The 22286-nt window shown below is 38.0% G+C and overlaps 6 protein-coding genes across 10 annotated transcripts in view; 5 read left to right on the top strand and 1 right to left on the bottom strand.

Annotated features, from left to right (window-relative positions):
- Window positions 1-40: 40 nt before the first annotated feature.
- DBR1 (debranching enzyme 1) lies at window positions 41-3568 on the top strand. 2 transcript variants are annotated; one of them, XM_021420307.1, is made up of 9 exons: window positions 41-380; window positions 524-677; window positions 846-967; window positions 1209-1402; window positions 1544-1726; window positions 1808-1926; window positions 2094-2233; window positions 2632-2742; window positions 3128-3568. In XM_021420307.1, the coding sequence occupies exons 2-9, from the start codon at window positions 541-543 to the stop codon at window positions 3220-3222; spliced, it is 1101 nt and encodes a 366-aa protein (XP_021275982.1). In that variant the 5' UTR covers window positions 41-380; window positions 524-540; the 3' UTR covers window positions 3223-3568. The 2 variants fall into 2 exon arrangements, with proteins under 2 accessions (XP_021275982.1, XP_021275981.1); XM_021420306.1 differs by having other exon boundaries at window positions 520-677.
- A 121-nt stretch (window positions 3569-3689) lies between these two features.
- UBP22 (ubiquitin-specific protease 22) lies at window positions 3690-7626 on the top strand. The gene is made up of 3 exons (XM_021420305.2): window positions 3690-5057; window positions 5620-5738; window positions 6256-7626. The coding sequence occupies exons 1-3, from the start codon at window positions 4294-4296 to the stop codon at window positions 7032-7034; spliced, it is 1662 nt and encodes a 553-aa protein (XP_021275980.1). The 5' UTR covers window positions 3690-4293; the 3' UTR covers window positions 7035-7626.
- A 1026-nt stretch (window positions 7627-8652) lies between these two features.
- LOC110411090 (putative folate-biopterin transporter 2) lies at window positions 8653-11611 on the top strand. Of its 2 annotated transcripts, none has more exons than XM_089782712.1 (5): window positions 8653-9580; window positions 9971-10149; window positions 10297-10392; window positions 10463-10633; window positions 10784-11611. In XM_089782712.1, the coding sequence occupies exons 1-5, from the start codon at window positions 9214-9216 to the stop codon at window positions 11381-11383; spliced, it is 1413 nt and encodes a 470-aa protein (XP_089638838.1). In that variant the 5' UTR covers window positions 8653-9213; the 3' UTR covers window positions 11384-11611. The 2 variants fall into 2 exon arrangements, with proteins under 2 accessions (XP_089638838.1, XP_021276782.1); XM_021421107.1 differs by having other exon boundaries at window positions 9890-10149.
- A 351-nt stretch (window positions 11612-11962) lies between these two features.
- LOC110410411 (putative folate-biopterin transporter 2) lies at window positions 11963-15457 on the top strand. Of its 2 annotated transcripts, XM_021420070.2 has the most exons (6): window positions 11963-12891; window positions 13568-13827; window positions 13930-14025; window positions 14095-14119; window positions 14195-14265; window positions 14708-15457. In XM_021420070.2, exons 1-6 carry the CDS (start codon window positions 12528-12530, stop codon window positions 15305-15307), a joined length of 1416 nt encoding a protein of 471 aa, XP_021275745.1. In that variant the 5' UTR covers window positions 11963-12527; the 3' UTR covers window positions 15308-15457. The 2 variants fall into 2 exon arrangements, with proteins under 2 accessions (XP_021275745.1, XP_021275744.1); XM_021420069.2 differs by having other exon boundaries at window positions 11966-12891; window positions 14095-14265.
- A 129-nt stretch (window positions 15458-15586) lies between these two features.
- LOC110410410 (Myb/SANT-like DNA-binding domain protein) lies at window positions 15587-20894 on the top strand. 2 transcript variants are annotated; one of them, XM_021420067.1, is made up of 9 exons: window positions 15587-16017; window positions 16504-16855; window positions 16936-17086; window positions 17679-18019; window positions 18101-18239; window positions 18664-19001; window positions 19069-19225; window positions 19557-19897; window positions 20083-20894. In XM_021420067.1, exons 2-9 carry the CDS (start codon window positions 16523-16525, stop codon window positions 20596-20598), a joined length of 2316 nt encoding a protein of 771 aa, XP_021275742.1. In that variant the 5' UTR covers window positions 15587-16017; window positions 16504-16522; the 3' UTR covers window positions 20599-20894. The 2 variants fall into 2 exon arrangements, with proteins under 2 accessions (XP_021275742.1, XP_021275743.1); XM_021420068.1 differs by lacking the exon at window positions 15587-16017 and having other exon boundaries at window positions 16737-16855; window positions 16926-17086.
- Window positions 20895-21211: 317 nt separating this feature from the next.
- LOC110410772 (protein RRC1-like) overlaps window positions 21212-22286 on the bottom strand; it is a 4432-nt gene continuing 3357 nt past the window's right edge. Inside the window, exons 9-10 of the mRNA XM_021420633.2 lie at window positions 21930-22127; window positions 21212-21835 (exon numbers count right to left, since the gene is read on the bottom strand). Coding sequence (XP_021276308.1) covers window positions 21513-21835; window positions 21930-22127 — 521 coding nt within the window. The 3' untranslated portion in view covers window positions 21212-21512. The remainder of the gene's footprint in view (window positions 21836-21929; window positions 22128-22286) is intronic.

Genomic DNA, 22286 nt, shown 5'->3' with positions numbered 1-22286 from the left:
CTTGTTCTGATTTTTTTTTAATTTTAATTCTGTGCCGTTATTCTCCCTGTAAGCCGCGCGACATTCACAGAAATTCCTCCTTCCCTCCCCTCCCCTCCCCTCCTGGGTCCATTTCTCTCTTCCTCTTTTTTCGATCACAACAGCGGCTAGACCAGAAGGCGAAAAGGCCGGGTCTGTGTATTCTGTCGCGACAGTCACAACGAGAGCATCTAGTTTCGTGCTTAAACAGCTTCCTTGTTCAGTCTGCAACCAAAAGAATGAAGATAGCAGTGGAAGGGTGCATGCATGGAGAGCTTGACAAGGTCTACGAAACCATTAAATTCATCGAAAACACTCGCAACATCAAAATCGACCTCCTCCTCTGCTGTGGTGACTTTCAGGTACTTTCACTTAAATTTATTCAGTTTCTGCTTAAATTCTGACAAAAAATTGTTGTTTTCAACACAAATGTTGATATCTTTAAATACCCAATTGGGATTTAAGCTTAGTTCTTTTATTAATTTTCCTTGTGGGACTTAGGCAGTTAGGAATGAAAAAGATATGGAGTCTCTTAGTGTGCCCCCAAAATATAGGGAGATGAAGTCCTTCTGGAAATACTATTCGGGTCAGGAGGTTGCCCCGGTTCCCACCATATTTATCGGTGGAAATCATGAAGCTTCCAATTATTTATGGGAATTGTAAGTCACCTCTTTCAAGCTGGTTCAAAGTTCTTTCCTTTATGTTTTCTGGGTCTTTAAGTTTGATAATATGCTAGCTTGGGGATTTTGCTACTTTTAGAAAAGCCCTGAAATGTTACTTTGTGTCATTAAGATATGTGGGCTTTTTTTTTTTCAAATTTCCAATAGGTATTATGGGGGATGGGCAGCTCCTAATATATACTTCTTGGGATTTGCTGGGGTTGTCAAGTTTGGCAATATCCGTATCGGTGGACTTTCTGGAATTTACAACGCACGCCACTATCATTTAGGTTGGTTGAAGTTGTTTACTTGTTTATTTGCATTTGTTTTAGAGTTCTTCAAAAAAGTGATTATGTATTCAATGAAAGTGAGCATCCTATCAATTTATCATGTTGCATCTTTGTTTAGAGCTGAGTCTCTGTTCTTACAGAAGTTTAAAAGATAATTCTCATATTTAACTGATAATACTGCTGCTATTATATATGGTGATTAACCTTTCAAACCAAAGCAAATTAGATTTCCCTTGAGCAGGACACCATGAGAGGCCACCATATAATGACAGTACTATCAGGTCTGTATATCATGTACGTGAGTACGATGTTCACAAACTAATGCAAGTAGAGGAACCGGTCGATATTTTTCTTTCACATGATTGGCCTCTTGGCATCACTGATTTTGGAAACTGGAAGGAACTTGTTCGCCGCAAAAAATATTTCAAAGATGAGGTAATTATCATTGATTTGCTGGAAATAAATAAATGTAAAAGAAACAATTTCATTTTCTGCCTTTGTTGCATTATCTTATATCAAGCTTATTCAGATTTCTTGTTGACTTATCATGGTTGCTTCTTGGAAAATATTTCTTAGATTCAAGAAGGAACTCTTGGAAGCAAGGCTGCTGCTCAGTTGCTCGAAAAACTGAAACCGTCTTATTGGTTTTCAGCTCACTTGCACTGTAAATTTGCTGCTCTTGTTCAACATGAAAGTGGTGGCTCAGTGACAAAATTTCTTGCACTTGATAAGTGCCTTCCAGGGCGCAGTTTCTTACAGGTATCTATCATAAGTCTGACTTTTTCATCTGGTCTTTTCTGGAAGCTGATATATGAACTCTGGCTTTCTCTGATCTTTTAGATTGTTGATATTGAATCGGATCCAGGACCTTACAAGGTTCGATATGATGAAGAATGGCTTGCAATAACACGGAAATTCAACTGTGTCTTCCCTTTGACCATCAAACGTGGAAACTTTGGGTGTGTATATATGAGATTTTTGTGTTGGCCATGCCAATTACTCTCTCCTTTCTTGGGAGGGGGGGACTGGTGGATTATTTAAAAATGTGCAACTTTTAATTGGACTGTTTGGAAGTCCTATTACTCTACAAAAACCAGTGGCTGACAATTGCTGTTCTAATATGTAGGAGTACACAGCTTGACATGCAAGATTGTCATCAATGGGTTAGAAGCAGGCTGGAAGAGAGAGGAGCCAAACCTTGTGAATTTTCACAAAGTATTCCACCTTACAATCCCTCCCATCCAGTTCCAAACACTTCTTTTTCTGGTAAAACTTATGTTTATCACTCTTATAAATGTTATGGTGATACTTTTCCTCTGTGAGATGCTAAAGGGGCCTCTATTAATAACATAGCAAAGTCTCTTATCCATGTCGAGAAGTTTAAGAAATTTTCTAGATACCTGTTTTAAGATTTTGGAAATTAAGAACTCAGTTAGTAAATATCTTTTTATACTTTCACTTACTATTATGGATAGGACATTTTGATATTACTATCATAATTGTTCCTACTCACTATCATCCATTTTTGTTCTTTTTTCAGCTAAATTAGTTGTTGGTTAGCATGCATTCCTTTTGACTTTGCATTTGCAAATAGCATGGTTGTGACTTTTAAATTCATTTGTGCTTCATTGCTTTTTAATGCTCTTTTCTTCCCCTTTTGGTAGGGTATCCCCGCAATCCTCAGACTGTATCTTTCTTGGAATTTCTAGAGCTTCCATATGTTCTTGATAATGCATCAGACTCTAGGGATGGTCCTGCTTCATTGACTCATAGGGGTAAGGATTTTCTATAATTTGTCCCAGTTGGTTTTGGTACACTGACCCTTTAGATGGTATTTGGTGGCTTTCTTCACCCTTTATTGTGGTGCATTTCAAATCTAGAATCCACATGATACTTGGAATACATTTTGCTTCTCATGTTCACTATGGGGGTAATGCTCTATCATATAGCTAATGCAAATTTCACTCATCCTGTTCGACACCTTTCTGAACTGAAGGTAGAATTTAGGGTGTCCCCACTTTTTTGAGTATCTGCATGGATCGTATGTGGATCTACTGCAGCATAAAGTGATAACTTTGTCTCATATTGTTTGATTAAAATATCCATCAGATTTTCTTAAGGTGATTAATGAGTTCACCATTCTTCATGTTGGTTCCTTAGATGCTTACAGTGAAGACGTTCCCATTGAAGATGAGGATGAATTAGAAGATGTTGCAGAAGTTGATAATACAGAAACTGACAATGAGAGCCAGTAAGCATGAATGTGAATAATGTTTGACTCCAACAGCACTTGTTTCTCCAATGAAGAGGTTTTTACCAGTGCTAAGACTGATGAATTCTCCAATAAAGAGGTTTTACCAGTGCTAAGACTGATGAAATTCTACTCATTGGTGGTTGGAAGGTTGGGCAGTCATTATGTTGCCATTCCATGAGGCTCTGGCGATTTTTGAAATTGACAATTTAGTCTAATGCCCCCTTTGCTGTTCCAACTTAGTGCAACTGAACTTCTATTGTTTGTTATTCTCATTTAACACTGCAACCAGCCCAACAGTTGTCCAGCGCTATTTTCTCTTTCCATAATAAAGAATTCTTATTGAGATATTTCATGGGGAGATATCTGTCAAAAAAATAGTCACCCCATTTCTAATGGATAATAAACGAAAAGGTTGTTCATGGGCTTATAAACTGTGCAGGTGAGTCTCACTAGAACCTGGCAATGGAAATCTGATTCTGTTTTTCCTAGGAAAAACAGAGTAATTGGAAGTACTCAAGTTCCAATTCTCACAAAAAATTCAATCAACTCTCATGACTATTAATAATTGATTAATTATTATAAAACAAAATGTTATTCTGTAATAGTGAATGATGAAGTTATTATGAATTTATCATGTTAGAAATATACATTATATTATGAATTTCATTTGACTCTAATTTTTGTACATTCAGGTCTTGTCTGACCATAAGAGAGAGTTTATCGGTCAGCGGTCGGTCACTATTCATTTTTCTGTAATAAGAACATAGAATAATAGTCCAAAAAGAAGCTCAAAGCACCTTCTGCAATCTGCGTCCCCTGTGTCCACTCTCGATTTCATCAATCAGACTGAAGAAGTTGAGACCCATTTATATTTCTGCAGCAAAGTTTCCAAATCTTATCTGATATTCTTCTTCTAATCTTTCGTTTTCAATAGTTTCCTGAAAAATCAGAAGTTCTTTTCTTGTCAATATATCATATATAGTTATTACCGGTTATTTTATTTTCCGGTTTTATTCTAATAAAAATCTTAGCTTCGTACCTCAATTCGAAGCCGCTTTCCGTCAATATCAGCATGTGCGCAAGAAACTCTTTGTACACTAACATCAAACCCTGCAAACACCTAGCTGATTACAAGCTCAGATGTGGCTTCAATGGCTATAATTCCCTCCAAAATTGCCTCAAAACCACCCCAAATGGAAGAAGTAGAGTTGATAAACACGATACTACAATACCCAGATGCAGTTTTTGTAATGGGTATCAAGGTAGACTTTATATATGTTTGATGTGCTCTTCGATATCCTGTTCAAGCCACATCCTTTTGCATACCCAATCTGAGAACGGCCATGAGGTGGCTCTCGACATCGACAGATCAGAGCTTTATTGTTGTTTGTGTTGTGATCAGGTCTATGATCCTGATTTTGACAAGGTTGTTGTGTCTAAACAAGTCAGGGACTTGCCTGGGGGTAAAAGTAATGGTTTTGAGGTGTGTTCTGGGAGATCAAGCAAGAGAAGGAGAATAGATTCAGGGATAGAATTAGATTTGAAGAAGTCAAAACAGTTGATTTCAATGAGAGATCGGAGAGCAAAATCGTGTTATCCACTGGGATTGAGGGGATTGAACAATCTGGGGAGTACTTGTTTCATGAATTCTGTGTTGCAGGCTTTGCTTCATGCTCCTCCTTTGAGGAATTACTTTTTGAGTGATCGGCACAACCGTGATCAATGCAGGAAAAGATCTGGTGAAAAGCTATGCTTGCTCTGTGATATTGATGCTATTTCTTCAGCTATGTTTTCGGGTGATCGCACCCCTTATAGTCCAGCTCAGTTTCTTTTCAGGTATGAAATTATTCTCTGTGTGTCAGCACCCTCTGTTTGAGCAATGTTTCCATAGTTATATTTCGTGACTTAGTGATTTTGGTAATCGACTCGCATTAGATATACTGTGCTTTAAGCAATTAGGAGTGTTTAACCGAGATCTGTTGTTTGTAATATTTTAATCACTTCATAATCAACTTGCAGCTCCTAATAGAAACCAACACTAAATGGAGGTGAAATATTACAACGCTGGGAGCTGCCTATCTGATTGAATGAGTATAATGTGAACAGAAGTAGGTCTATCCTTAGTTGCTTTATTGAAGTATTTTGATTAAACTGAAAGTTTGGTTCAATATTGGTTAGGCTTTGCAATATTCTGTGTCTTCAGGGTTGTTAAGATTGGTCTTAAATCAAATTCTTTATATTATAGCTGAAAATGACAAATTGTTTCTGTTTGTTGAGATCCAATTTGGATAATCTGCATGTGGTGCTTGGTCTATTTGGTCCCTTCCTTTTTTTTTGGTTGCTAAATGTCTGAAGATGGATTGACTGTTTTTATGATGGATTTGCGTTGTTTTTGTAGCTGGTGGCAGCATTCGTCAAATTTAGCTAGTTATGAGGAGCAGGATGCTCATGAGTTCTTCATTTCAGTTTTAGATGGGATCCATGAGAAGGAGAGCAAAGTAAGGAACTCTAGCAAAGGTAATAACCAGCTGAGATGATGTTTTGGTTCAAATTCATGTCATATGTACAATTATGATGTCAAAAGGTGGTAATGGTTCTCTATCTCATATGTTGGTAACAGATAGTTGTAAATATAGTTGTGCTCCTGATGCATGCAGTGAGGGCACCAAGCCGAGAGGCTGAATAAGAGATTTGATAAGTTGTCAGAGATAGTTTGGGATATTGATGTTGACATGCATATCTTGAAGAGGTGGGAGACAATTAGAATTGATTCTATGACTCTTGAGTTGGAGAATCATAACATACCTATAGATATAAGTAGAAGAATGTGTTCTCGTTGTTGCCACAGATTATGTGGAGTAACTCATGAATGTCAGAAACATACTGAGAATCTTAGCAGTGTTTGGGTGTTGATAGATATTCCACTCAAACTGAAAATATGGTTGTAATCTGGGATTGAAAGATACGGAATTTTGTTGCATGCTGCAGTGCAGTTCTTCTATTTTACTCATGTTACTGTTATTCTTTTACACAGATGATGGAGACTGCCAATGCATTGCTCATAGGGCATTCTCTGGGTTGTTAAGATCTGATGTCACATGTATCACCTGTGGATTTACTTCCACAACTTATGATCCTTGTATTGATATTTCACTCGACTGGGAAGCCAATAACTTTTCTTCGTCAAATGTAGCTAACAAACCTATCAAAACAGATGAGAAGATGGGTCTGTCTACTCTTTCAGGTTGTTTGAATTTGTTTACTAGAGCAGAGAGGTTGGGTTCTGACCAGAAACTTTATTGTCAGAATTGTCAAGAACTACGGGACTCATCAAAGCAACTGTCTATTAGAAGACTCCCATTAGTGTTGTGTTTACATATAAAGAGATTTGAGCACTCTTTAGTCAGAAAAATGTCAAGGAAAATTGATCAATATTTGCAGTTCCCTTTCTCATTGGACATGACTCCATATTTGTCATCCTCAATTGTTAGAAGTCGATTTGGAAATAGACTGTTTGCCTTTGAATATGACAACTCTGATAGTTCTGCAGAATATGAGATTTTTGCTATGATTGCTCATTCGGGAATGCTGGAATCAGGCCATTATGTGACTTACCTGCGCCTAAAGAATCAGTGGTACAAATGTGATGATGCTTGGATTTCTGAGGTTGATGAGGGGACAGTCAGAGCTTCACAGTGTTATATGTTGTTCTATGTACAGAAAATGCTTTACTACAAATCAAATGAAGATTTAAGTTGCATGCGAATTTCCCCACGCAGAGACCCATGTGTATCTACTGCTGGTTGCTGCTAATGTGAATGTCTAGGTTGAGTCCAGCAGAAATTTGGCAGTGTGGGTGATTTAGAATACTAATGCAAGGCCAGCTAAAGAGCCAGTGAGTATCAAAGTAACAATATTCTTTGACAGAGCCTTCTCTCAGAATCAAACCAGAGAAAATGCCGAAGTTCTCTGGGGTTTATGGTTTGAGTTCAAAAGGCTGATCATTGGGACGGATGTATGAATACCAATCCATTTTTGATGGGTGTTCTTACAGTAAGCTTCTACAGATTTCGGTAAAAAGGAAGTGAATTAATTCTTTTCCATGTTGGCATTTCCCAAAAGCTCTCTACAAGATTCTTGCTCTGAATTTTTTGACTGCAGGTCAGTCATGAACAGAATAATTAGTTACTTAACAGCATTATCTGACCTTGTCTGCTATAATTCCTGGAGGCCATATTCTTCATGGTTTCCTTTTTTCTTTTTCTTCTATCAACTGTTCTTCACTTATCTTTAGAAGTATTAATGGTAAGATGGGAAATGTTTTACATTGGCCTTAATGCCTTATTTCCTGCTAGATTATCTCATCCAAAGTTTGTACTTGCAAATTTGACAGTTCTCTCCTATAAATATGTGTGTGTGTGTGTGTGTGTGTGTGTGTATATATGTATATATGCCAATGCTTCACTGTCAATCTCATGTGAAACAAAGAAAGTTTCCAAAATAACTAGGTTTGTCCTACAAAATCCGCTGTTCTTGATATTAAATATAACACAAAACAACCATACCAACTTGTCTTGGTGGTTACCTGAAATGAAATGGTTTGAACTCAATGAATGCAGACAAGATCCATCACATGGTATTGGAGGCTGGGCAACTCAATTCACTTTTGACTTAACCATATAAAAAGAAAAATGAATAACAAATGGTCTAACATTATTTGTTCAACAAGTTGGAAGATTCCATCCTGAGCCAGTTCACAGTACCATATTCGAAGTTATTGAACCAATCCAATCCAGCTAACAAAATAATAAGATCCTGCTGCTAAAGACATCTTAATACGAAGTTCCCAAGGCTTTTGTCATCAAATCCAAGGAGCCAGCTGCTTCACAAATTTTGAACGACATGTTGATTAATTAATCAAAAGTTCCTCAAAAAGTTCTCGACCATCCTACCACTTTTCTTTTCCATTTTTTCCCCTTACCTGCACAAAGCATCTGGGTCTCCATTTTGATGACATGGACAGCATGTGAGGTTATTTTTACTCTTCCTTCTTTTGTTGTTTTCCGACACCCACAAACGTTGGACATGGAACCTTTTCAGGACATGACCATAAAGCAAGAAAGAAAAAAAGTTGCAAGATCTGCTGTACGTGTCATCAGGTCCCAACTTGAATGGGACAAATAGGATTCTGCGCTGTCTGAAAATAAACGTTTGCTTTAGGTACTATCGGCTGCCAACTGGTCTAAGGTGTAGTATTTAACTATGGACTTAAAGTTAAATTTTCATAATAAAATTAAATAACTTAACCATAAAAGTGAAGTTAATATAATAGGAGATAGAAGATTTTTATTCTGCATCTACTAATATATATCGTGTGGCCAGTTAATTGCTTATGGCTTTCTGATTGGTTACTTGAGCATCTTTCATGGGGTTCACCGCTAGAGAAAAGAAATAAGAAACCTTAAAGACGTGACCAAATACTAGTATAATTTAAACCCTGTTGCTAAAGGAAAATTGAAACCTTACCAACTAGTAGTAAATCTGGTGTCTTTTTTATTTTCTCTCTCTATTGAACAGATTAGGCTTTGGAAGAGAGGTGGGGTTTGGTCAAATCTGGCATGGAGAGAACCTTCTTTCATCTAGGAACTACCTCCTTTCTGATCTAGCTGAGACGTTTAGATCATTTGGTTTTTTTCCTCTTTACATAGATATATATTGAGTTAAGATACAAATGAGAGGGTGTACGGGAGTTCAAGTAAAGAAACCATAACCCCATTTCGAAATTTTTAAGTTTTGCCTGTGAGTTTCAGGAAACTTCAAGCAACCCATTTTAGGGACCTTTTTGATTTGTCAGCTTCTTTTTTCTTCTTATCAAATTTCGGAAGGGTCATCCTTGTTCTAGGAATCTTATGTTTTCCAGGTGTTGCAGTTGATGGAATATTCATGACCAAACTGAGTTGACCAGGGTCACTTTTTATTTTTTTTGTGATCTATGGTGGAAGAAGAGGATACAGAAGCCTGCAGCAGGAAGGCTTTGGAGGAAGATGATGAATCCAAAGGACTGTGTTACTGTTTTTGGGGTCCAATGTATTGGTTTAAGATGCTGGCGGTGGAAATGCATTGGAGTTTCCTATTTGGAGTTGTATCTGTTTATGGGATAAACCAGGGATTTGGTGGGGCGCTTGCTCGCATCGGCACAGAGTATTACATGAAGGATGTTCAAAAGGTGCAGCCATCTGAAGCTCAGGTTTATGCAGGGATTACTTCCGTTCCTTGGATGATCAAGCCTATCTGGGGGCTTCTCACTGATGTTCTCCCAATAATGGGTTATCGAAGACGACCTTACTTCATTTTATCAGGTAAATGAGGGCATTCTAGCTTTTCTTTACCTATTTATAGTCATTGCCAGATTCCATTTTCAGTTCATATACATATCACATTTTGTTTTGGTAGATGGCATGTAGTTATCGTCCTCACCTTGAGATGGAAATTGCTTTCAATTAATCTTATTTTTCAGATGGCGTGTAATTGCTTCAGTTGATATGATGAGACATTAATTTATTTTCTTCTGAGTACTAAAGATGCATTTTATTCTAGGAAATGACAATGACAATGAAACAAAAACATTGGTTATATGATTATTTGATGAGTAGTGTTCTCCTTCTTAGGTTTGCTTGGTGTGGTTTCAATGCTTTTAATATCATTGCACAGCAAGCTGCATCTGGTTTTTGCCCTCTTGGCATTAACAGCAGGAAATACTGCGGTAGCTGTAGCAGATGTGACTGTTGATGCTTGTGTGGCTCAGAACAGCATTACTTATCCTTCTCGTGCAGCTGACATGCAAAGCTTGTGTGCTTCGAGCTACTCCGTTGGAGGACTACTGGGATTTTCTATTAGTGGTGTTTTTGTACACCTAATTGGCCCTAAGGTTGGCTATCGTTTAATTTTTGTTGTCACATTCTGCAATTTGTCTTTTTCTTTATGTTTCATTTCCTTCCACTAAATCTACATGTGTCAAGGTTTTTCCTTCTCCTTCCTAATGTACTTCTCAAGCTTTTCTCTTCTTCCTTGGCAGGGGGTGTTCGGATTGCTGACTGTCCCTGCTGCACTTGTATCTTTAGTTGGGATTCTGCTTTCGGAGCCCCAAGTGTCTAACTTTGCCTACAGTGAGGTATTCTTTGACTCTTGTCGACCCTTGGTTGCTCTACTTTTCAAATTGTAATATTCTATTACTGACTCAGGTAAACCAGAAATTCCTCGATGCTGCCAAAGCTATGTGGACAACATTGAAATGCCCTGATGTTTGGAGGCCATGTTTGTATATGTACTTATCCTTTGCAGTGAGCTTGAATATAAATGAGGGATTGTTTTATTGGTACACAGACTCGAAGGACGGCCCTTCTTTCTCGAAGGTATATGATTATGCATTCATGTCTTCTAATCCTGGAGACAACTGCATGTGTGCATGCGTGCACGTGTGTTGATTGATCCGTCCAATGACTTTCATTTGAAAAACAATGTGACATTGTTAAGAAAATCAATCAGTTATCTGTCTTTTGCAGGAGACTGTAGGTTACATTTTCTCAATGGGTGCAATTGGTGCCCTCTTGGGGGCAATACTCTACCAAAACCTGTTGAAGGATCATCATTTGCGAGACATGCTCTTCTGGACTCAGTTGCTGTTTGGTTTAGCAGGGATGCTGGATTTGATGTTGGTGCAGCGGATGAACTTGAAATTCGGCATACCAGATTATCTCTTTGTTGTGATCGGTGAAGCTATTTCTCAAATGATTTCACGACTCAAATGGATGCCCCTCCTCGTACTCAGTTCCAAGCTTTGCCCTTCAGGTATCGAGGGCACTTTCTTTGCTTTGCTCATGTCGATCGATAACATTGGAGGTCTTACTTCTACATGGGGAGGAGGCTTGCTGCTTCACCTGTTGAATGTTACTCGGACAAAATTTGATAATCTCTGGCTGGCCATATTGATCCGAAACATATTGAGAGTTTCTCCACTTTGCCTGCTGTTTCTAGTACCCAGAGGTGATCCCAACTCCTTCGTACTGCCGACCGAACTGCTCAGTAGCAAAGAAGAGACGGAAACTCAAGAACCCGACAACCTAGAATTGGTGTCTCTGGTTAACAGCGTCGATGGAAGATAGCCTGTTAATACAAAAACCATTCAAACCCAGACTTGAAATGACATAGTTGAGCTTGGCGCACACGAGAAATCCCACCAGGTATAGCAGGTTAAGCTTTGCTGCTTTCCAAGGTTTTTTCATCAAATCCAACGTGACAGCTACGTCCTTGTAACAATTTTAAATGGTATATTCAAAAAAATTTTTGATAATAAAATATTTTAAATTTATTAATATATTCAAATTAATCAAACGTTTATCTTGATGGCAGCTCCATTTTGCTGAACTGGTACTAAAAATTTACTTATTTATCTTGGTAAAAATCATATCTTTTGCATTTTTTTAGTTATATTTTGTCGTTCTGGGACATCCAGAAACATTGGACATGGTCACGTGGCAACTTTTTCAGACATGACCGTCCATTACGAAGAAAAGGTCGTAACAAAATCTAAGGAACGTGTTAAGTCCCCACTTGCAAGGGGCCAATTGGGTTCTGCCATGTCGGAAATGTAAAACCTTTGATCTAGGTCGTAAGCTCTTCCAACTGAACAAAGAGAGGTATACTTTTGGTTTTCTTCAAAAGCAAACAAGATCATAAGTACAGGAAAACGTAAATAATGTGGCTAAATAATAAATCAATCATCAACAGGACTACAGCTTTTTTTTTTTTAATAAGTAATGAATTTGTTTTTCTTTAAAAAAAAAAGATAAATAAAACAGATCAGATTTGCGAGAGGAAGGGTTTTACTGTATGGTTGGTCAAAGCAAATCTGGTGCAAGGAGAGGCTTCTTCTACCTTAAAGCTACTGCCTCTCTGATCTAGCTTATACACATTTAGCTATAGATTATTTTCTCCGACATAGATATTAGTCTCGCACTCCTTAAGATTTATTATTTGTTGCAAGGGTGTAAGATAGTTCCAACTAGAAAAACTGTAACCCCATATAGAAAGTTTTAAGTTTTTGTTATCAGTTTCAAAAAACTTCAGCAACCCATTTTAGGAAACTCTGATTTGTTAACTGGGTTCCCATCTTTTTCACCGTATCAAAATTTTAGAAGATTCATCATTGTTCTTGGAATCTCAGCCAATTTCCTGGTTTCAAGCTGATGGAATATTCATGTCCAAACTGAGTTGACCTGGATCGTTTGTTGATTTAAGTTAAGAGTTATGGTAGAGGAAGGGAATTTTGAAGCCCGTAACAAGGCTGTGGAGGAAGATAACGAGCCCAAGGGATTGTGCTACTTTTTCTGGGGTCCAATTCATTGGTTCAAGATGCTTGCAGTGGAAACGCATTGGAGCTTTGTATTTGGAGTTGTATCCGTTTATGGGATAAGCCAGGGATTGGGTGGGGCTCTTGCTCGCGTCGGCACTGAGTATTACATGAAGGATGTTCAAAAGGTACAGCCTTCTGAGTCTCAGGTTTACTCAGGGATTACTTCCATTCCTTGGATTGTCAAGCCTATTTGGGGTCTTCTCACTGATGTTGTCCCCATTAGGGGTTATAGAAGACGGCCCTATTTCATTCTATCTGGTAAATGATATGTTCTATCTTCTTTCTTTGCCTATTTATAGTTGCCATAAATTGAAATCTCATTAATATGTTTCCGTTCTGCGGTTCCGGTGAAATTAGAAGCTTGTCAGTTTAGGTAATCTAGATCTTTGCTTTGCAAAACTGGAGATTGTGTATACTATCAACTAACTGCATCTGTGTTCTAAAGGCTTATGTAGCCATATCACAATCTTTGCTACAATGATAGTAGTTATTCTTTGGAGTAGGTGAAGTTTGTAATCTTGATTGTCAATGGTGGAATAATTTGCCATCTGTCTGTTGTTTGTGCCATCTCAATGTGCACAATGATGATCCGACCTCTCCTCTTTAGTTACTTCTCACATTTTCAGTATTAAAAAGTTGGAACTTAAGCTTCACTGCATTTTTTCTGGTTTGTTATTAACTACTCTCAATATCACTCTGTGTATCTTTGTATGCATACTGCATTTCCCTGACCGGTTATTCTGTACAAAGCAATAGGGAATGTTTAAAAAGTGTGAAAGATACAGCCTTTTTGTGTTAATGTGGCAAGACATAATTTTCTTTTGAGTGATATAAATGCCTTCTGTTTTGGAAATAGGCAAAATAATGAAACAAATATCGCATGTTATATGACTGCAAAAAAATTCTTCTGTTAAATGTTTGAAGTTAATTTCAGGTTTGCTTGGCTTGGTTTCCATGCTTTTAATATCATTGCACAGCAAGCTGCATTTGGTATTTGCACTGATGGCATTGACAGCGGGAAGTGCTGGGGTAGCTATAGCAGATGTGACTGTTGATGCATGTGTAGCACAGAACAGCATTAGTCATCCTTCCCTTGCGGCTGACATGCAAAGCTTGTGTACTTTGACCTCTGCTATTGGAGCTCTAGTGGGATTCTCTATCAGTGGTGTTTTTGTTCACCTAATTGGCCCAAAGGTTGGCTGTCATTTAACTCCATTGTCAGTCTGCAATTATTCTTTATTTTGTTATTCATTCACTTAATTATATGTTAATGGCTTCTTCCCTCTTCTTTGGCAGGGGGTGTTTGGATTGCTGACCATCCCGGCTGCACTTGTTTTTTCAGTTGGGATTGTCCTTGCTGAACCCCATATGCCCAACTTTGCCTACAAAGAGGTATACTTTGGCTCTTGTTGAATCTTGGTTGATCTTACATTCAAATTGTAAATTCTCTTCTTGACACAGGTAAGCCAGAAGTTCCTTGATGCTGGTAAGGCTATGTGGACAACATTGAAATGCCCAGAGGTTTGGAGGCCATGCTTATATATGTACTTATCCTTTGCAGTGAGCTTGGATATAAATGAGGGATTGTTCTATTGGTACACAGACTCGAAGCAGGGGCCCTCTTTCTCCCAGGTATATGTTTCTGCACTCATATCCTTCAATCCAAAAAACAACCAAGTGTGTGTATTGATGCTTTTGGACTTTGCACTTGAGGAATAAATCATGACAAGGTCTTAAAAGAGTACAAAGTTTGCCTTGAGTTTAAAAGAATACAAAGTTACCGTACAAGGAATTTGACCCAAATCTTGGACGAGTTCGTCAATGTCAGGATGAAATTGAGCAGCTGAGCAGCAAAAGAGTAGGCTGTTTACAGAATTAAGGAGCTAAGTTAAATTAGCAGTTTCATGCTTTGAGAGCTTCTCAGAACCATTCACAGTATTCGGCATGTGAATAAATGATTTGTTTCTTGACTGTAGATTTTAAGTTAGAAGACTATTAAATGCATTTTCTCTTGATTGATTTAAAGAACTAAGTTACAGTTTAGTAAAAACTGGTGTTCATCTTCCTTGTGCAGGAAACTATGGGTTACATTTTCTCAATTGGTGCAGTTGGTGCCATCTTGGGGGCGATACTCTACCAAAACGTGCTGAAGGATCACCCTTTCCGAGACTTGCTGTTCTGGATTCAGTTGTTTTATGGTTTGGCAGGAATGCTAGATCTGATGTTGGTGCTGCGAGTAAACTTGAAATTCAGGATACCAGATTATCTCTTTGTTGTGATCGGTGAAGCTGTATCTCAAATGATTGCACGACTCAAATGGATGCCCCTCCTGGTACTGAGTGCAAAGCTTTGTCCTTCAGGTATTGAAGGCACCTTCTTTGCCTTGCTCATGTCAATCGATAATGTTGGACTTCTCTCGTCTTCATGGGGAGGAGGCTTGCTACTCCACATGTTGAATGTTACTCGGACAGAGTTTGATAATCTCTGGCTGGCAATACTGATCCGAAACATATTGAGACTTTCCCCACTTGGTATTCTGTTTTTGGTTCCCAGAGGTGATCCCAATTCTTCCATTCTTCCAACAGAAATGTTGAGTAGCAAAGATGAGACTGAAGCCGAAGAACCCAAGAACATTGAATTGGTCTCGCTTATTAACAGTGTTGATGGTAGATAACCAGTGCAAGAATCATTCACATTGCTAAATACTCCTGCCACACATTCATCTGGAAGAGAAACTCAACTTTTACACCTCATAGCTTCCTGCACGGATATTTTTGTAAAACCAAGATGAAATTGCTCGAATGAAGGAAATTATTTCCATTTATGCGCTTCTTTTAACCCTTTAAACTGTCATGTATGTCAAAGATGAATTTCCTACATCTGCGAGCATGATCATGTGTCCTGCTTGAAACTGAAAACTGAAAAGAAGAGTAACATTTGTCTGCAACATGAGAAAAAATAGTTGTCAGGAGCTACGAAATTCTCAACGTGGTAAATTATGAGAAAGTTGGGCTATTGCAAGTCGACATGTGTCCTGTTTGAATGGGCTGTCTCTGGGTTCTGCTTAGATGGGTTTGTCCTTTATCCTGGTCTTTTGTTCCTTGGGCTTGCAGAATTTGGTTCTTTAGTGGACCAGACAAGGTCCAATTGCAGTCAGTTGAAATAAGGAAAAAGAAGATAAGAAGGAAAAAGTGAGCGACGAGAGGAGGGGCGTTGGTTGGTCATGGTTGGGTGTGTAACCAAACAGGAAGGAAAGGGGAGAAGAGATTAGACCTTATTCCGGATTAGGGTTAACTCTTCACCATCTCACTATCACTAACTCTGGTTTTGTTAGGCGCCAAACTCTGCAATTCTTCTTCCCTCTCTCTCTCTTTCTTTTTCGGGGTAAATAAAACTTCTTTAACCTTTGTCACCTTCCTATTTATATATACTTATATGAAGTTTTCTGGGTTTCATTATTAAAGGGGATTTCTTTTTGGATATTTGGGAAATATATGTTCTGTTATTTGTTTCAAAAGATTGATCTTTGGAGCCCATTTTTGAATTTTGTGATTCTGAAAGTGAATTTCTAACTCTTTCGTTCAAATTGTGCTTCTGTTTTTTACTGAATTTGGGTACAAGAATTTTGGGTTTTTGTTTTTACGTTTCCCCATTTTGGTTTCTTCTTGAAGTTTGAAACTTTGGAGTTGACAGAATTGTAACATTGGATATTGATTCATTGAAACTGAATTTTGATTAATCTGTTAATGTTTTTCCTTTTCAGGAGCCCTTTTTGTGTATAGAGTGTGTGTTGAACTGAATGCTTGTTTACTTCTATTTCAAGTGTAATGCTCAGTTTTCCCTTTTGTTGCTTGGAAAAATGTGCAACAGGAATACTAGGAATAGAGAGATGGGTAGCCAAATCCCTGGAACTAACGATCGTACGAGGACATATTGGACGCCTACAATGGAACGGTATTTCATTGATCTTATGCTGGAGCAGATGCATAGAGGGAATAGGATTGGGCATACATTCAGCAAACAAGCCTGGACAGACATGCTTACCGTGTTCAATGCAAAATTTGGATCACAGTATGACAAAGATGTCTTAAAAAGTCGTTATACAAACTTATGGAAGCAATTCAACGATGTAAAGAATTTACTTGGTCAAAGTGGGTTTTCTTGGGATGAATCTCGACAAATGGTGGTAGCTGATGATTATGTCTGGAATGCCTACATCAAGGTGTGGCACCTTCCGCTATTCGCTTGTATTAGATACTTGTCCGCATTCATTATAGTAAAATATTTGTAAGGTACATGCAGGCTCACCCAGATGCACGATCTTACAAGACGAAAGCAGTGCTGAATTTCAGTGATTTGTGCTTGATATATGGGTATACAACTGCAGATGGAAGATATAGTCGATCTAGTCATGATTTGGACTTTGATGATGAAGTCCAGGGGGTAAATATGGGTGTGTATCAGTTTTATTTCATAAGCCTCAACTGTGATTGTACCTATGGTTTCAACTGAAAAGTATGTGCTTCATATTGTAGGCCACTGTGGTTCTGGTTATGGTGGGTAATGCTTCCTTTCTATGAATAAAAGAGAAGAATGAGGAGAGAAAACTAAGGAAATAGTAGATGTTCTATGTTTTTTGACTGGATCAGGAAGTAGAAGGAACTCGGTCCTTGAAGTTGGGCAAAAGAGTTCATTGACTATTTGCGAAGTTGTAAATGATCCCAAGTCACTTTTTGTGCAAACATTCAGCAATTAATCATTAAGTCTCTTCCCATAAGTAAGAAATATGCCACTAAGTTGCAATTTCTCATAAGCTAAGCTAAACTACTTCAGTGTTTGTATTTAGTTTGCCTTTTTTTTCCTTGGAAAGACTCTTCTTAATACTTTGTGGTAAAAATGACCCTGGTGAACAAATATGTCTTGGTTGTGGGAAAAGCAAATTCTGAATCTGTTATTTGACTACTCTCTTCATTTTTTAATATATATAAATGATTTATATGCTAACATAAGATAAATTCTTTCACTTACATGTTCCCCATTTTTAGGTGATGGAATGGGTAGTCTTCCCTCCACCAATAATGAGCGTCCAAGAACTGAATGGAATGCAGACATGGACCAATATTTTATTGAGCTTATGCTTGACCAAGTAGGAAGAGGCAATAAGGTTGATAATACATTCAACAAGCAAGCATGGACAGACATGCTTGCTTTATTTAATGCAAAATTCGGTCCTCAACATGGCAAGAGGGTTTTAAGACATAGATACAAGAAACTGTGGAAGTACTACGGTGATGTGACAGTTATTCTGAAACAGAATGGCTTTTCCTGGGACGAAACACAGCTAATGATCACGGCTGATAATGATGTTTGGGATGCTTATATTAAGGTATGGGTTTCTGCATTTATCTCATTAGCACATTACCTGCATATGCATAATATATTAATAATAATTGATAACTAAATGTAGGCACATCCTCATGCGCGAACATATAGAATGAAAACCTTGCCAAACTACAATGATTTGGTCTTAATATATGGTGAAGCAATTGATGAAGGAAATGTGAATAATGTGCCCCAGGAATATGACATCTCCAGAGCAACTGCTGGTGAGTACCAACTTTCTAACAGTAATTAAATTCACAATGTACATACACAATTGTATCTAGAGTCTGCTAGGGGAGTGATAATATGGCAACTGGAGATAAGGGAAGCTCATCAACATACTAATTTTATTGTTTTCAATTTATTTTATTTTGGACTATGAGAACCATGATAAGTTCATTAATCAACAATGAAAATCTGAGTTGCAGTGTTCACTAATGCCTTGGTCTCTCAAACATAAATCAATTCTTATCTTCCTTTTTCTGACCTGCTAGATTAGAAACTGAAGTTATGAATTAATGGTGCAATGCATTTAGGTAAATGCCACAATGTGATTGCCAGCATAGTTCATACATGAGATCCCAAGATTCTATTTTTTTTTTCTTTTGGCCAGCGTTTTCTCCCTAAGTTATATCTTTTAATTTACAGGTGAAGGGAAGAAAAGTGTGAATCCTGCTGGTGATCGTACAAGGACATTTTGGACACCACCAATGGATCGATATCTCATTGATTTGTTGCTGGACCAGGTCCATAGAGGGAATAAACTTGGACAGACATTCATAACACAGGCTTGGATTGACATGGTTGCATCATTTAATGTCAAATTTGGATCTCACTATGATAAAGATGTTCTCAAGAATCGATACAAACATTTAAGGAGGCTGTACAATGACATAAAGATTCTTCTTGAGCAGAGTGGGTTCTCATGGGATGAAGCGAGGGATATGATATCAGCTGAGGATAGCATTTGGGATGCTTATATCAAGGTGATTTCTTTTCCTTTCTTATTGACAACAGAGTTTTAGTGCGGCTTCTTACATGAAATACATGCAGTTACATCCAGATGCTCGATCATACAGAGTTAAAACTGTGCCAAGCTATCATAAATTGTGTGTAATATTTGGACAAGAAAGTTGTGATGGAAGATACAACAGATTGGCTCAAAATGTAGGCACTGATGGCGATGTAACTGTTTTAATGACCAGTTATGGTACGTATCATCTCTTGTGCTGGTTTAATAAAATGCTATAGTGGATGAGAGAAGTGTTGTCTAATAATAGTTTTTGTATGGTAAATATGGTGTGGTAATGAAAATTGAGTTGTCAAAAGAAATTAAATCATATTGGAAATAGTGAAGCTAAGACTTCCCTTTTCATTTTTTGTTTGTTGGTTAGCATTTTCTTTTTCCTAAACTAGGAGGTAGCATATTTTCTAACAGATAGATTAGCCCAATGAGCTTTGAAAGATAATAAAGGATGGAATGCAATAGGAACTAAAGCATTCATGTATCTTTTGTATATTCATGTTCTCTCATCGTGCAGGTAATGAAGAAAATGACCATTTTCCCATCAGTATTCATCACCTTGGAATTGAATGGACAGCCCCAATGGACCGGTTTTTTATTGACCTTCTGTTAGAACAGGTTCAAGAAGGAAACAAGATAGATCGCGCATTCAATGAACAGGCATGGATTCATATGGTTGAATCATTCAATGAAAATTTTGCTCTTCTATTGAACAAGAACATATTAGAAAATCGGTACATCTGCTTGATGAAACAATATGATGACATTAGTGATCTTCTCAATCATAGTGGGTTTGTTTGGGATGAAGCTAAGCAAATGGTTGTAGCAAACAATGATGTTTGGGAAGTTTACATTAAGGTGTGTTCATTACTCATTTGCTTTATTGTATATGCCATGACTTTCCTTTTGATCTTCCAATCATTGCATAACATCATGTGGTTGGAAGAGACTGCATACCCCATTAAAAGGGTTAGCAGTTGATATTCTTCTAAGTTATTTTTAGTATTATCAGTAGCATGCTGTTTACGTGTAAGGTCTTACAGGAACACCCCGATGCAGTCTCTTACAAGGATAAATTCTTGGGCAGTTATAGTGATTTGTGCAAGATTTTCAAAGATGATGTATTAGATGAAAGACCCAGTAGTCAGGTTCTAGGGGTGGAAACTGACCATAGTGCGCCAGGAGTTATTTTGGACAGAGCACCTGCAAACTTACAAACTCAAGGTGGGGACTTTCATTTATCCTATCAACACAGAAAGCGATCAACTGCAACACCAGACATAGGACGAGCAAGCAAGGCGCCAAGGACCAATCAGGGGATGCAGAAGATGCTTTCCAAGATGGCTGGTGCAGTCACAAGATTAGCAAGTCAGAAAGGAAATAAGAACTATTCAATAATAGAAGGTGCGGTTGACGCACTTCAGGCTATCCCGGACATAGATGATGAGCTTCTGTTGGATGCTTGTGATCTGCTAGAAGATGAGAAAAAAGCAAAAACTTTTTTGGCATTGGATTTTTCATTGCGAAAGAAGTGGTTGCTAAGAAAACTTCGATCATAGCAGCAGCCTTTCCTGTGTTTCGATTCTGAGAATTTTGATACATCCTTTCCCTTTCCTAGTTGAGTAGATTATTTATTCCTAGCTCTGCAAGGACCCTGAGTTCTTGTCCTTGCCTGATATGCATGGAGGCAAGGTTTTCGAAACCTGGTCCCAAATTTTGTAGCTTATGTCTATAATGATAACGTGCAGCTTTATAGGATGATTTTTGCCCCCACTTAAAACTAGTAGCATTACTCTTTTGATTGTAACCGGTTACTGAAAGAAATCAAGTTTTCGGGTTTGATCATATGACATGTCTTTGGTTGGTTAACTTGAAGGTAGCTGTGTAGGATGGATAGTGACGAACACCCTTCTTTTATTACACACTACCAAGGGGCACAGAACTGGTGATGCTGGTCAAAATCCATGCTGACAGCAAGAGACACCATCGACAAATAATTCTTAACACTAAACATAGATAAAGGGTATTTTAATTGATTTTTTTAGCTTCATATGCTCTCTTGGTAATACGAACTAATCAATGTTGAACCTTTATGATCTTCCTTAAAAATTATTTTAATGTTGCTGAAGGTTTTTTTTTATCCTTTTTCTCTGCAAAATGCAATAATAATCAAAGCATCAAAGAGAACCATTAAATTATAAAGCAAGGGAAATAAAAATACATTTTGCTACAATATGGTTCAACAAGAACCAGATTTAATCTCATAGGCTCCCACAAATGGAATTTCTGCACTTTAGCATTGTTTGTAACCGATTTTCGAATGGCAGATGTGCTGCAGCCTCCAAACACAAACCAAGGCACCTATTCATCTCGAACCAGACTACCGAGATGAGAAACCAACCGGGTCAAGAATAGCCCATAAGCAATGCTCGAAAAGAAAGCGGGGGTAAGGTATGCCACAAACTAAAAAACCTCATTTTATTCGCCTCCTCCTATCCCTATCTCTCTCTCTGCCTCTATCCCTATCGTGATCATCCCTTTCTCTGCTTCCGCTCTTTTCCCGACGGTCTCGCTCTCTATCTCTCCCCCTATCACTTTCCAGATCATGAGATCTATCTCTATCTCTATCTCTATCCCTGTGCTTTTCACGGTCATTAACTGAATCGTTTTCTCTATCCCTGTCTCTGTTTGATGATTTCCGTGGAGGGCTCTCACTTCGGCTCTGACTGCGATGCCGCTTTCTTGAAGAATCATGCGCATCATCTCGCCTTTCTCTCCTCTCTGACGATGTTCTTTCTGCAATTTCAATTATGTATAAACTATTAAGATGCACCTACATAATTATGTCTTTCAAAGTATCAGTATCTTGTCAGCCTGCAAAATAACTTACTTCTTCCTGAAATATCTTCACTAGAATCTGATAAACCATAATCAGATTCTAGCCGTTTCCGATGAGCTGCAACCCTTCTCTCAATATCCTCAGCACTTTTAATTCCCCGCTCCTCAAGGGATTCTCGATATTCTATCAAATCAACCTCCAGACGTCTCAACTTTTGCCTGTGGTAATATAAACACAATGAAGCAACAATAAATTAATGAGTGCATGAACAAATGCTGCCACATAGAGGACTTGATAAGAACAATGTCTCAACTTTTGCCTGTGGTAATATAAACACAATGAAGCAACAATAAATTAATAAGTGCATGAACAAATGCTGCCACATAGAGGACTTGATAAGAACAATGT

Source organism: Theobroma umbraticum, unplaced genomic scaffold, assembly GCF_002168275.2.
Source record: "Theobroma umbraticum cultivar Fairchild unplaced genomic scaffold, ASM216827v3 scaffold_56.0, whole genome shotgun sequence".
NCBI lineage: Eukaryota > Viridiplantae > Streptophyta > Magnoliopsida > Malvales > Malvaceae > Theobroma > Theobroma umbraticum.
Note: the sequence above shows the minus strand (reverse complement) of the source record. Positions and strands in the feature narration are given on the sequence as shown.